General features: G+C 35.6%; 2 protein-coding genes across 5 annotated transcripts in view; both read right to left on the bottom strand.

Moving 5' to 3' along the window:
• LOC109106478 (protein PTHB1-like) overlaps positions 1-3,655 on the bottom strand; it is a 114,116-nt gene extending 110,461 nt beyond the window's left edge. For 3 of the 4 annotated variants that reach the window (XM_042740326.1, XM_042740330.1, XM_042740329.1), the window contains exons 1-3: positions 3,495-3,655; positions 1,361-1,473; positions 145-295 (exon numbers count right to left, since the gene is read on the bottom strand). In XM_042740326.1, the coding sequence (XP_042596260.1) occupies positions 145-295; positions 1,361-1,472 (263 nt within the window). In that variant the 5' untranslated portion in view covers position 1,473; positions 3,495-3,655. The remainder of the gene's footprint in view (positions 1-144; positions 296-1,360; positions 1,474-3,494) is intronic. The other variant, XM_042740328.1, reaches the window with a different exon arrangement.
• A 1,674-nt stretch (positions 3,656-5,329) lies between these two features.
• LOC109105849 (ELL-associated factor 1-like) lies at positions 5,330-14,739 on the bottom strand. Its single transcript, XM_042740331.1, has 6 exons — positions 14,485-14,739; positions 13,997-14,089; positions 13,777-13,915; positions 13,274-13,440; positions 11,668-11,859; positions 5,330-6,045 (listed from the first exon to the last, which is right to left on the bottom strand). The coding sequence occupies exons 1-6, from the start codon at positions 14,585-14,587 to the stop codon at positions 5,996-5,998; spliced, it is 744 nt and encodes a 247-aa protein (XP_042596265.1). The 5' UTR covers positions 14,588-14,739; the 3' UTR covers positions 5,330-5,995.
• Between the last annotated feature and the right edge of the window lie 311 nt (positions 14,740-15,050).

Below are 15,050 nucleotides of genomic sequence, written 5' to 3'. Positions count from 1 at the left end.
TATTCATGGAAAGTGCCATACAAATATGATTTGTGTTGATAACTGGTATATGTCGCAGATTGATAAATAAGCTGATTGTGATTTTGTAGAAATGTGTTTGAGTTGGTAGTGATGTGACTGAAACGCAGCACATGTGTCACTTACGAGACAAACTTGCCCATCTCCACTTGAATGATGGGGTCAGGAAACTGAACCTCCAGCAGCTGGGCGTCAGCTTCCATCTGCTCCTCTGGTTTAGCAGGGTGAGGTGAGAAAATGCGTAACATCCCCATAAAACTGCCCACTACAATCTTATCTGGTTTAGAGAATGAGACAGAGAGAGAATGTAAACAGCTTTATTTAGAGAACACAGTCTGGTTCAGCATCACACTATACTGAACGTTATGCCCTGCATCTAATTCTTTTCATTTGGACTTTTTTCTTTACAGATAATGAATAAAGCTGAACTGTGCCATTGGAGTATCCTCATGCAGACCTTACGTAGCTCCGCCCCTTTTTAGCACTGCACTTGTATTTCCACAGTGTGAAGGTAAGGTCGTACAAATTTATAAATGAACCACTCGTTTAAACTCTTCTTGGTCTACTGACATTTGTTATGAAGTCTACTTAGTGTGACCTTAGTGTGTTCACTGGATTGCACAGCTGTTTCACATGCCAAATGTTCAGTTAACAAAAACAAAATCTCTTAGTTTTAAAAGTTCCCAAATTCGTCGCACATCTCTGTAGTTTGAACCATGCTGATTAAACAATATTGGACTGTCATTAATGACATCATGCCCAAGTGGTCAAGTAATAACTTCTGCAAAATGAATCACTTCAAGATCACAAATAATGTCATATTATTCTAGTTTATTTACATTCAAAATCATCCTACATTGCTGCAGAAGTACCAACTCAGTGTTTACTAAGTGAACAAGCAAAGAAGAATTTACAAAAAAAAAAAAAAAAAAAAAAAGGCAAAATAGTGATTTAGGACAATTTTGAAGTTGGGGGAGAAAATGAGATTGGAGTTTTTAGACCTAACCTAATTGCATGAACCGGAAAAAACAGAGCTCACGCAGAGCTAGACAAGACGAGCGTTTGAGGTTAAAAAGTATATAAATTATAATTTTTTTTTTTTTTTTTTTCACAAGATAAGACCCTTCTTCCTTGGCTGGGGTCATTTAGAGCCCTTTGAAGCTGCATTTAAACTACATTTTGGAAGTTCAAACTCAGGGGCACCATAGAAGTCCATTATATGGAGAGAAATCCTGAAATGGTTTGCTCAAAAAAGATAATTTCTTTATGACTGAAGAAAGAAAGACATGTACATCTTGGAAGATCTGTAAATTTTTGTTCTGGAAGTGAACTACTCACTCACCATATCCACTTCCACTGTTATCCACATCCCCAACGCACAGACATCCCTGGTCAAACTCCTCACCCTCACCCAGCACTGAAGCCCACCAATCACGAGCCTTAAATAAAGACATCCTGTAAAGAGATAAGAGTGTTATTTAATAACATATTAGAACAAAACATCTGCCAAACTCCTTCAAATCCTTGAGTGCTTTGAAAAAGTGTTGACCCATGTCTGATTTTCTGCATTTTTGCACATTTTTACACGGCATGTCATCAGATCTTTAACAAAAACTTAAGCATGCATGAAAGTGTGAACCAGAAGCATTAAAGAAATAATTATATCCAGTGCCCCGTGTGAAACAGTGACTGAATTAATAACTGGAAATGCCCCACCAGCATCAATAATCACAACCAAACAATTCACTGAACATAACTTGGCTTATGGCTTGGAGAACTTTAGCATCATATCACTTGCTCACCAATGGATCCTCAGCAGCGAATGGGTGCCATCAGAATGAGAGCCCAAACAGCTGATAAAAAACACCACAATAATCTACAAGTAATTCACATGACTCCAGTCTAGTGAAAAGCAGAATGTTTTTAAGAAACAAAATCCCTCATTAAGGCATTTTAACTTTAAACCATTGCTTTTGATCAAAATACGAGTCTATAATCAATAACAATGCTTCCCCCCACTGTCCACCTGCAGATTACAACTGTTTTGGACTGTTTTCGCTTGTTAACGCTGCTTGTTCTGTGCATATGGATATAGGACTTTAGCAAAAATATGTATTTTAACTGAAACTGAACTCTCATTCTGACGGCACCCATTCACTGCAGAGGATATATTGGTGAGCATGTGATGTAATGCTACAAATTTCTCTAAATCTGTTCGAGATAAAGAGACAAAACTCATCTAATTTTTTATATTGCTTTATATTTATAGATAGATTTCAGCATAACAGCTACTCCTTAGAATATTAGCAACTATTACAAAAAATAAATATATTAAAAAATCCTAATGGATAAAAGGTTTTGATCAGGATTTGTTGAAGACCTGGATATGTTATAATCAAGGCTGTCAAGTTCGCTCTGGGGGTATTTACAGTTATTTATATAATTCATAGACAATAGAAAAGAATAGACAATTTAGAACTAAACAATATTTTTATAGGCCTATATACTTATATAAGTTCCCATCAGGTGCATTTTTAAGTGAACAAAGCTCAGTAAAGGCAAATACCAGGACATGCAGCTGAAATGCATTATTATACCTAATGATTTTACATATTTGTGGACTTAATACACAGATGTTCAAATAGAAGAGCAACCGCTGCAGAATAAATTCTGCTGGATCTCATTATACTCCTGTATTTAATGCAAGCATAAAGACCAGATGAAATCCTGCCCTGTCTTTGTTTGGAAGTGGTCACTTCTGTGCACATGGTCTTTGATGCTGACTGAAGCACTGGGACTGCCTGACATACTACTGAGTGTAGAACATGACCGAAGAGTCACATGACTGCAGATTTCACTGGCTGCAGCTCAAGCAGCTTTCCTACCTGCTTAACAGAGCTAATCCACACACATCAGAGAGACACAGAGAACAGGACATGCAAGGAAGTAGACCTGTCCAATAAGATGGACAGATTTCTGTGTATTGACATAACATATCAAATGTTTCAGCACAGAACATACTGAAGCGCGTTATCTAAAGAACATGATGGGAGCTATAAAGTCCTCATAAAGGATTAGCCCAATATATAAAAAGTAACAATATGACTTTTAACAAGAGGGTCTAGAAAAGCAAATACCGAATTAAACAATGACTATAACATCTAGTTAATATGCAGTAACGTTATTCATTTAAAAGCACACTTTTCTAGAAAATCAAAGAGCATCCAGAGCAACCTGTTAACAGTCTTTCGATTTCATACCACATGAGAGCCTTTACATTCGTGCAAAGAGATCAGGTAATGGGACAATAAATCATATTTCCAGTGAATGACAGAATGTTCCACTAAATCTGTTACTCAGCTTTGTTTGTTCTATGCGCTTGCTTGCACAAACTGCCCCACTCTCATTATTATTTCGTACAAAGTGACGCTGCTCGTATTGGTGCAGGTTAAATATATAAAGTTATTATGTTCTACCTGGATGTATAGTGATGTTTTCTCCAGTAATGTGTGGTAAAACAAGACAGCTCAAGACATCTCAGCTCCTCACACTCGACCTACTGTTGTCATGGTACTGACACCAACGCCGAAGAACGCCGGAACTGTGTGACGTGACAGCGTGATATCAAAATAAAAGTCCCCGATCCTTCCTCACGCCCTAGAGATCAAGTCATATTCCGTCAGTCGAAGGTTATTTAGTAGCATGAAAAAACTAAACTATTATTTAAAGTTGGAATAAAATATATAAAGAAAGCTAGCAAAGAGTATGAGTTATTGGTAGGAGTTATGTACTTTCGCGAAAACTCCCGTTATAGTCAGGGAAGCTGTTTACACTGTAAAATAAATCTCTTACTTAATTTCTGCACTTTGTTGTTTATGATGATAAGAGAATTAGCTAATCCAGAAGAAATTAGTCAGATGGCGTGCACACTGGACATTTCATTGATAAACTCAACAGAACGGTGAGTGATTCGTTAATGCTGCTCGACAGCGCGTAAAAAGAAATGTGACGCAACATGAGCAAATCTACTGTAATGTAATGCCCAGTCAAGGAGTTAATATTACAGACAGATTGAATAATTATTAAAATTACTGAAAGGCTATAACTCAGTTTCTTTAGAAACATTTTGGCAATCAAGATTTCAGTGCACTGTGTGGAACTATGCATAGATGTTGCCTAAAATATAGTGTATAACTAATAAGGTAAGAATAGTACATTTTAAAATACTTGTTTACTTTTTACAATTTACTATTACAAAATATGGCTTTAATTGTTCATCTTTGTTCGATTATGGGAAATTCCATAAGCATAAACAGAAATGGGCCAAGGGAAAGCCAATTTTTTTCATTATTTAAGAAAATGAAACATTATATTGACTTCTACTTCTGGATTTGAGAAATAGTCAAGCAAAACACAAGTACTTTATGTAAATCATAAAGTTATTTGTATGACAATCTCATAATTTTATTAATTTTTTTTCTATTTGTTGTGCATCTGTTCAAAAAATTACTACAGTATATTATCATACTTTGATATGTAAGTGATTTCACATCTCAACATCTCAGTTTAATCATGACACATTTCAGTTTCACATGCCTTTATCTTAAATTTTGGGGGCACGTTCATCTTAGTGCCATTTTTGCCCCAAGCTGGTGTTGATTTGCGACCCTCATTCTGGATAGAGTACAGTGTACTGGGGAAACTGTAGCAAAAAATAAATTAAACATTGATACGGAACATATTATTATCAACCTCTTCTGCGTTCTTATACCAACAACATTAGGCTAATCTGCTGCTGTGCAAAATCAGGCGGTTGGTCTTCACTTGGCATCTATTCTCTGTGGCAATGGTTCCAACATTACACATGTCTTTGTATGACATACCCATTTCAGGTCTTAGATTTTCTGTGTTTGATTAAGGAGACATGCAAAATGTGCAGCATGGGGTACTCCAGGAGCGTCTGCTCTATGGGTGTCCACTGACCCTACCAGTAGAAGTGAATGTATGAGAATTTGTGACAAACATTGTTCTATTTGGCAATTTCGTATATGCAAATTGCAGGTAAAAAGTCATCATGATTGTCCATCCCTAAACCTAACCCTTAGAGAGGCATGAGTAGATACTGTAGATCATTCAAAAACAGAAAAACAGGATTGCATAAAATCATAAGATTTTGCAACCAATTTATCAAATGGTAAAAGACAAGGCATACTGAGGGTAACTGTGTCTCGGCCAGCCTTTACAATATATATATATATATTTTTTCTGTATGATAATGCAGATCTGAATTACATAACCACGGAGAATGAAATAACTGTTGCAGGTTTAATACAAGTTCAGTATTTACAACATAAATATTTTGTACAGTGCAATAAAAAAATATTTTGGGCTAAACCAGCAGTATACACTTCTATAGATAACCACATACACATATTTTGAGACATGGGGTATTGACAGTATTTTAAAATGTTTTATGTGAGGGAATGTGACCCTTATGTCAAAAAAAATGCGACAAAGTCATTTGTACTTGTCGGTTTCCACTGAATTCTAAACTGTGTAAAACATTTTGGCTTAACCTCATAGGCAATGCGAAAAGCAGTCTGCATAAAGATCATGCAATTAATTTGGTTTATGCAACACTGAACATGAGGGGATAGGAGAAATAAGCAATGCTGATGGATGATTTTTAGCTTCATAAAAATACTGAACAACCAAAGGTACAATATTAAATTTGAATGATTTAAACAACATTATCTGTTCAAACATTTCCCTTTGCAATAAAAATAAAATCCATTAAAATTATTTTACATTCTTCAACACTTTCTATGATATCTCCATGTTAACATGAATCCATTAAAAGCTCAAGATAAAACTGCAAAAGCACTCATATCTATGAAACCACTGCAAAATGACCGATATCATCTATGAAAGCATGTAACACAGAGAAACACAATCTATGTTTGTAACATCAGGGAGGTCAGTCGATGTCACTGTCACTGCCAGATTCACTTAGCTGAAGATCATTTCCTGAAGGAAAAAAAGACAACAAAAGACACCATATAAAACAGAGTAAGGTGTTCCTTTAAATACAGGCATTTTAATGTCCCAGCCAGTCAGGTATTTTATTTTATTTTTTTAAAGGGTTCATAGGATGCAATTTAAATTTTTCCTTTCTCTTTGGAGTGTTACAAGCTCTTGGTGCATAAAGAAGATCTGTAAAGTTGCAAATACTAAAGTTTCAAATCCAAAGAGATATTCTTTATAAAAGATAAGAGTCAACCACACCCTCCTAAAATGGCTCATTCTAACACATCACGATGTGGGAAGATTTGTATAATGCCGCCCAAATGTTCATGCAGAGAAAGAAGACGTAACTTTTATTCTCGCTGTTGCTGCTGCTGTCATGTTCTGGAGACGCTGTGAAAGCAAAACTAGTTTGTTTGGCCTTCCAAAAGAGGACACGACTAGAAATCAGTGGTTAAGCTGTATTTACAACACTGTTCCAGAACAGCTCAACCCAAATATTCAGGTGTGTGCTGCGCAATTTATAAAGGATGAGTACTGTTTCCTGAACCAGTAGCCTGCAATGCGTCTGTAGCACAACAGTGGTTTCTATAAAGTTGGGCAGTTCAAACTTTATAAGGACAGTCTGGCGCTTCTGACACACAGCCTGTAAGTACATTTTTTATATATAAATAATTTGTCAATGATGATTCAAACCTCTTACTTAATTTCTGCACTTTGTTGTTTATGATGATAAGAGAATTAGCTAATCCAGAAGAAATTAGTCAGATGGCGTGCACACTGGACATTTCATTGATAAACTCAACAGAACGGTGAGTGATTCGTTAATGCTGCTCGACAGCGCGTAAAAAGAAATGTGACGCAACATGAGCAAATCTACTGTAATGTAATGCCCAGTCAAGGAGTTAATATTACAGACAGATTGAATAATTATTAAAATTACTGAAAGGCTATAACTCAGTTTCTTTAGAAACATTTTGGCAATCAAGATTTCAGTGCACTGTGTGGAACTATGCATGGATGTTGCCTAAAATATAGTGTATAACTAATAAGGTAAGAATAGTACATTTTAAAATACTTGTTTACTTTTTACAATTTACTATTACAAAATATGGCTTTAATTGTTCATCTTTGTTCGATTATGGGAAATTCCCATAAGCATAAACAGAAATGGGCCAAGGGAAAGCCAATTTTTTTTCATTATTTAAGAAAATGAAACATTATATTGACTTCTACTTCTGGATTTGAGAAATAGTCAAGCAAAACACAAGGACTTTATGTAAATCATAAAGTTATTTGTATGACAATCTCATAATTTTATTCATTTTTTTAGTAGCCTGCAATGCGTCTGTAGCACAACAGTGGTTTCTATAAAGTTGGGCAGTTCAAACTTTATAAGGACAGTCTGGCGCTTCTGATACATAGCCTGTAAGTACGTTTTTTATATATAAATAATTTGCAATGATGATTCAAACACAAGTTTTGAGCAGTAAAGTAGAGCTTGTTGTTTGTTATTTCTCAGATCACAAATGCAGACATGGTTTTATGTTTACGCAGCGTGATACGCAACGCAAGGCGTAAAAACACAGTATAAGTCATTATAATCAGTAATTATGTCCCCACTGGATGCAACAAATGTCTTGTTTGTAATGGGTTTTATTGCTTTTGTCTCGTCTAGTTATGTCCGGATCACGAACAAATCGTTCTATTTAACCGGATCTTCTTAGTGAACCAGTCGAACCAGTTCACCAATCAACTGTATCATTTAAAACAGTTCGCGTCTCCAGTACACACTTATCCACAAATTACTTAAGTATTTCGGTTTATAAACGTGCCTGACACTCCCTCTGATGCGAAATAAAGCAATATCCCGAGTTATTCAGTTGCTCCTAACAGTACACTGACTGAACTGCTAAAGAGAACCGATGATGGGATGTGCACGAGCAGAGCAGCTGGACTGGATCTGTCACACGCTTGAGGCATTCGGCCAATCACAACGCACTCGATAGCTGGCCAATCAGAGCACACCTTGCTTTTTCAGAACGATGAGCTTTGTAAAAATTGACGCGTTTCAGAAAGACGGGGCACAGAGAAGAAACAATAATGTACATTATATGGAAAATAATGTGTTTTTTGAACCTAAAACCGTATAAACACATTGCATTACACCAAATACACAAAATGTTCTTTTTAGCAGCATCCTATGACCCCATTAAACTAACATGTAAAGAAAAAAGTCATAAAAGTTAAGAAATAAGACTTTATTAACAGTACATCTCCAGTATTAAGCTCCATTCACACCAAGAACGATAACTATAAAGATAATGATATTAGCATCCACACCAACGATACGGTCTGCTGCTTTAAATTCTCATGCTTGTTATAGCAGGATAGATTCTGATTGGCTGTCAATGTTGTTATCGTTCATCAGGTGAAAAATTTTTTTTTGAAAGTGATTCCAACAATATTGTTTCTCTGTGCCTTTATCATTATAACTGTGGTGTTGACTGCTATTCTTTAATATTCAGAATGATTTTTAGAACTATTGTTATCGTGCTTGGTGTGAACGGGCCTTTACCAATGTCAACTAAAAACCAAAAACAACCAAAAAGTCAAAAAAAATCCATTTACAATAAAACATCAATATAAAATAAAAAACCATTAAAAAATTTATAATGCTTTTTTATTTTTAAATTTATAATAACACTTTTAAAGTGCAAGTTTAAGAAAACAATAACGTTACCATCTCTGTGTAAACTACAAAAACATGAATTTGTGAAAACAGTGACGTCATGCGCATGCGTATTACATGTGCAGTCTATATGCAGCATACTACTGGCCTGGAATGCATAATACAGTGTTTTAGTAGTTTTTGTAGATCTGTGTGAGCAGGCGCATTTCCACTACAGATTTGCACAAAACTTTGGCAATATTTTATAAATGTCAATAAAAAAGTATTGCGAAATGACGGCGATAAGTCATGGCAACGGATTTTGATGGATTTTGGCTATATTTATTCAAAGGAGGTGTATGCGTGTATCTTTACAGAAGCAGCACAAAGAGCCGCTTCAGAAACAAGCGTGGCGTGGCTGGAATAAACACAAGCATTGACTAGAGTGGCCGCAATCAGCTTCAGTGGCCATATCAGAGCCACACTGCACCACAGACGTGTGCAGTGTAAATTGTCTAAGCATTAATGTTAGGGAAAGCCCCTTATACTGAAGAGCGGCCACGTATGAAGTGTTTCTTGGAGGTTATAGAACATTAAAGAATGATCATATGACTTTTTACATACGCCATGTGACCTGTAAATTAGAATTAGAACTGTTTACATTGCAGTTTTGCTAATTATTCCAATTTGCATTGCCTGAAAAACCAACTCATGCAAACGTTAAAACTTTTTTGCGATATATGGGCATTTTTGCGAAATTTGCGAGTTTCCATTAGGCATATTTTCAATTCACAATTTCAATTTGTGTGATTTGAAGGGTCATGGAAACTAGGGCTGGGCGATATGTCAAAAATATCTTAACGATAATCGCCTTTTAAAATATTGCGATATCCAATAATATCGTCTACCTAAGCCCCACCTCCACAACATTGCCGACATGCACCATAAACACACACCATGATCAGTTTGGTCTTAATTATTGCCACAAAATTTGGTTTTACTTTTCTTAGTTTCTTAAACTAACATAAAACATTAGCTTTGCTTTTATTTTGGTGTTGCTAATAATTTCCCCTCTGTCATTATCAAATTTGTGTTTGAAATGAATTTCATTTTGTGAGGAGAACTGTTGAAGAAAAATAATAGAACCCAATTTTAAGTTCATCATGGTGAAGTTGGACATTCTGGCAGTGATTGTAATAATGATAAATGCATGTTGATGTCATATAATAATGTCTTGAATAAAATACATTATGCCTATTTTCCGATGTTTCTCTTTCTTTTTGGCATTATTGCCGCAGAGCTGGACTGGGACAAAAAATCGGCCCTGGCATTTTTTGGTCCAGGTGGCCCACCACTTCATTAAGGCATCCTTGCTAAATATAATTAATTTATATCATTTCCCCAAAAAATAGAATTTAAACTGATTCCAAGCTTTTGAATGGTATATGTATAATGTTACAAAAGCTTTTTATTTCAGATAAATGCTGATCTTTGGATCTTTCTATTGGATCTCTCTTACTTTTCAAAAAACATTTGACTGGTAGTGTATGTATGTAGCGTATGTATCACACTCATATCATATTTTGTTTGGGATAAGAATATAACGTCAGGTCTGACAATATCATGTAATTTTTAATTTAAATATAGCTTTATTCGCATTGGCCCATGGAAACCACTATGAACACACTTGACTTGACCAAAACATTGCGGGGGACGAATTTAGGTTTTATTAAAAAGTATTTACGTGTTCAACACTCATGGCGTGCGCACACATTAGGATAGGTTAGATGGTAAAATGATTACCAATCTAGTCCTGATTGCCTATGTAGACACATTTCATGATGGTAAGTTTAATTTCCTTAATTATAACAATTGCAGCATTGTTTTTAAACTTGTAGCCAAGCTATAACGTATTTGATATTTATCATGTAGGCCTATGACTGAAACCATGCAGGGATTAAAAACTAATTTTGAGCAAAAAAGTTAAGGGCTGAGGTTACAAAAGTGATTCAGTCAAGATCAGTGAGGGATTTTAGTTTATTTTGTTCTTTAATTAACATTATAATGACTGGCGGCAGCGGCTGCTGTCAATGTACGGATCCATTACACCCTTGTTTTCTTTCTCAGCTCTTTGCGTTCACTTAAGACATAATCGTTTGTATTTATGGGATATTTTGATATAATTCTGTGTGTATTTGTCCAGTCGAATGTATAAGAATGCGAATAAAAAAGCTCAGTCCAGTATTCGTGTATATAAGAGGCGGCTTTTGTGCGTGTGCTTTGTGTGTGTGTGTGCTCAGCGCATAAAACAGTGCAGAAGTGAGCTCTATTTCATCTTCTTGCAGTTGAATCTTTTGAAATCACAATAAATGTGCATACAGAAATCTAGAAGAATCAAAATGTAATTTTATAAGTAATTTGATTCCTGACCTTATGCATCTGATCTGATTTCCAAAATTGAAATAGCTTTTAGATTCCCAACCCTCCTGCTAAATTATTTCATTCTTGCATGCAAAAGACCTGTATGGTGACTATGGTCCTATGTAAAATATTTTTTGCAACTTACTAGGTTTATCATTTGTCTTTTTTTCCCGATGATGTCGATAATCATCTATTACCTCACTGTTGACACCGACATCTCAATACTTTTGAGACATCGTCGATATATGATAATATCATATCGCCCAGCCCTAATGGAAATGCAAATAATAGGGATCATTTTGACAATGTTATTGTCTGTATGTGAAAAACAAAAATATTTTCAATTTTTAGTACATCGTTGTTATGTAAATGTACCCTAAAATAGAAAAAAGTTGACCACCAAATCTGTCAGTGTTATTCTACTGTGTTTTTGTACTGTATCATGCTTTAGTTTGTTTTTTGTTTTTTTTCGCTGATGAGAAATACTTTTCTATGGCTGTAGCAGTGAATAAAATGATTGTGAATGCTCTTACGGAGTGTGCTCATCAGCTGATTGCTGCCTTGTGATTTGTTCATTCCGTTGGCCATGTTGTTCCTGCTGGGGGACAGATGAGTTTCCTGTTCTGCATCACTGCAGGAGCTGTCATCACCACTGCCAGAGTCTGACGAACTGCTGCTGCCACTGCTGCTCATCTGCTCAATCACATCCACCTCGGCCCGTAGCTCTGAGACGAGAGCAAACCAGAGAGATTTAGCCCAGAAAACCAGCTGAATTCAGTAATAGAATGCTATTAGTTTTACAACTAAACCAAACACAGCACAAGTGTATCCCTGCTAGGGAAAATACAAATATTTAACCCTGGAAATCACTTTGTGAATTGAAAACAAGTGTAAAACAATGAAGAGTAATCACAATGAAGTAACATATTTAAAGAAAAGATATAGGGTCACAAATCCCTAAAACATATTTATAAGAATTTAAAAGATGGCATCACACTGTTTTTTTTTCTTTTCTTCATTTAAGGAAAAAGTGCCAAACATTGATTATATTAATATTAAATAATATTTTTGTTGGTTAAAAAGCAAAGCTGAAAATGTTACAAAATCTTAAACATCAGTGTAAAGTCGTATGAGACTGTAAATTGCAGATACACAAAACTTGGTGATATTACATACAATTCATGCATGAATACACACACAGGCCACAGCTGGACTGGGTAAAGTTCTTTAAAAAAATAAAATAAAATTATATATTTGATAATAACTCAAAAATTGAATGGGGTAGAATTAAATTTTTTGAATCAAGATAAAATATGTATCCAATTTTAATTCAGACTATTACATTACTTACACCGCATTTTGAATTATCTAAATAACCTAACTTTTTTAAACTCTTTGTATACATGGCCAAATTATTATTTTTTAGTAACAAAGTTAATTAAATTGAATATGAAACATTTCTACCAAAAAGCAATGTTTTATTTGTTGTAATTTCTTCAGTTTCCTGTTAAAATCAGCTTTTGTTGTTGCTGCTGTTGTAAGTTTCTTCATATCATAAAACAAATATGTTTTTCTTCACACCTGCAGAATTTTATCTGGTGGTATGCACAGAGGAGGCTTTTTTCATCACAAACAACACTACAGAATTCAAAAATCGATACATCATCATGTCAATAATTCAACTCTGTAGCCAATTACACAGTTAAGAATTGATTCTTCAGACCAAACAATCAAGCAGAACAAATGTAGCTTCAACATTATCAAAGACATTCAGCACATAGGGGAAAAACAGGGCTATTTGGTGTTTTAAGACTTCAGATGATTCAGAGTGAGTGGTCTGAACGAATGCCACTCGATTCAGACACCGAAAAGAAAAAACAGACTCAAAAATGATAAATTCACAAATGATTGGAATTGCTGGTTCAGTTGACAGAAATACAGGACATCCATAATAACTGTTTAAATATTCCCACAGAAAACATTTCTCAAGTCATCAGAGCACAGGTACGCACAGTGCTCACAGACGTACAGCTGATTGTTATTTTCATTAAATATATGTTTAATAAAACAGAAAAAACTCTAGTAGTCTATCACTTGATAAATGAATATAAGTGTATAAAGGCAAGCATGCGGTCTGACCTCGTTTGATGTCATCCAGCTGAGGCTCAGGTGAAGGGTTGTCTTTGGTTGGTGAGGTCTTCGCCCCCGCTCCGGGCTTGATGGGGGTGCGGAACTGTGCCGTCAGCTGGTTAGATCTCACTGACTGCTGCTCTATACGAGCCTGGATCTTACTGCTTCCCTCAGCTCTGACAAACACAAACAAACATCTTCAACATCACACACTGACGACTGACAGTCAAAGTGAAAATACAGCACAATGTGACAATCTGAAGCAGTCAGAGCAGGTGTGGAGGAGTTCTGTCTGTTTGCACACATGCTCACATTCACATTAAACTGCATAGCTCAGTGGTCCTCAAACTATGGTCTGCGTAATACCAGTGGTGGCATGTGATGTTAATGGTAATATTCCATGTCTCATGTAGAATATTAGTACAACTTTTATGTATCTTTTGAATGAATAGGTAATATTGCATGCACTAACATTTATAAGCAGATACGGCACAATTCATTTGGCTGCTCACCTTGTTTTCTTGACTTGTATGCTGCTGCTGAGCTTTTCCAGCATGAACTCTCCGGTGTCATGGTTGATGATGAGAACGCAGTCTTTCTGATACGGCCTTTTGTTGCCCTTAAACACTGTCATTGGTGGAGTGGAGCCTGAGAGAAATTACAGTAAGTGGTCCGTAGACAGGGTTTCTTACATGAATCAGCCACAGATCTTGCGGACAGTGACTCTTACTGGTATGTGTGGTAATGTGATGGTAACCTCATCTCCTTTTCCTACTTGTAATTCTCCTTCACAGGATGTATCTATGGATGCTGGTTTAAAATCATCTGGGGAATAAAGTGAACACACAGTATGGCTGTTTATTTTTACTTATAATAATAAAACCAATGCATATTTTTACAGCTGGCTCAACAACGAATTCTGTTGCAACTGTAAGTTATAAACAGTGTTTTCACCCATTAGATTATATTTATTTAGGCATGCATCCATTCATTCATTCATTCATTCATTCATTCAAGCGTCTAAAGGCGCCGTATGTGTAGAACAAGTCATAATGTTCATAATGTCAATGATTTTACATCAGCCACACATTTATAACACCAAATCTACGGTCTGTTTTTTTTTTTTTTTCAGATTCCAAATACTAGTAAGATTCTTGAGATCAGAGGTGTGTTTGTATGCCATTCAGTCTATTCAATTATGTCATACTTGATGGACTCACATCTGATGGTGTGAAAAGATGATCTTGGCCTCTTCTCAAAACTATCTCCGAGCTTTAACACATGCTCTTCTTTATCGAGAGGCGGGTTCGAGCTGCCGTTCATCACTGCGCGTCACATCGAATTCACCAGCCTCACACAAAATAGCAAAGTCTTCGGTGAATATCGCATGTAAACAAAGATCGCTAAAACACTCGACAGATCCAACACTTCCGGGTCACGAAAACAAAAATAACGCCTTTACCAAAGATGTTACATTATATATCTTTAAAAATCAAACATTAAATATTTAAAACATTATGCAGAAAATAAAAAATTGTATCAGCTGAGCTGTTCATATTTCAAAGTGAGCGAAAGGTCAAAATGACGATAAAATCAATAAATAATATTGACTTAAATAAAGATATTATGAGGAAAAATCATATTTTTTTGACCCAGTAAGTTAGCACAACTGCAAGTAAATAATTTGCACGTTTGTTTTCTTCACAAAAGTAGGGGGATAAAAAAGAATGAAATTTAGAAAAGAAAAAAAAAACGCTTTTGTCGTATGACTTCCGGTTCAGTGAAA

The sequence above is a fragment of the Cyprinus carpio genome, chromosome B16, assembly GCF_018340385.1.
Source record: "Cyprinus carpio isolate SPL01 chromosome B16, ASM1834038v1, whole genome shotgun sequence".
Taxonomy (NCBI): domain Eukaryota; kingdom Metazoa; phylum Chordata; class Actinopteri; order Cypriniformes; family Cyprinidae; genus Cyprinus; species Cyprinus carpio.
Note: the sequence above shows the minus strand (reverse complement) of the source record. Positions and strands in the feature narration are given on the sequence as shown.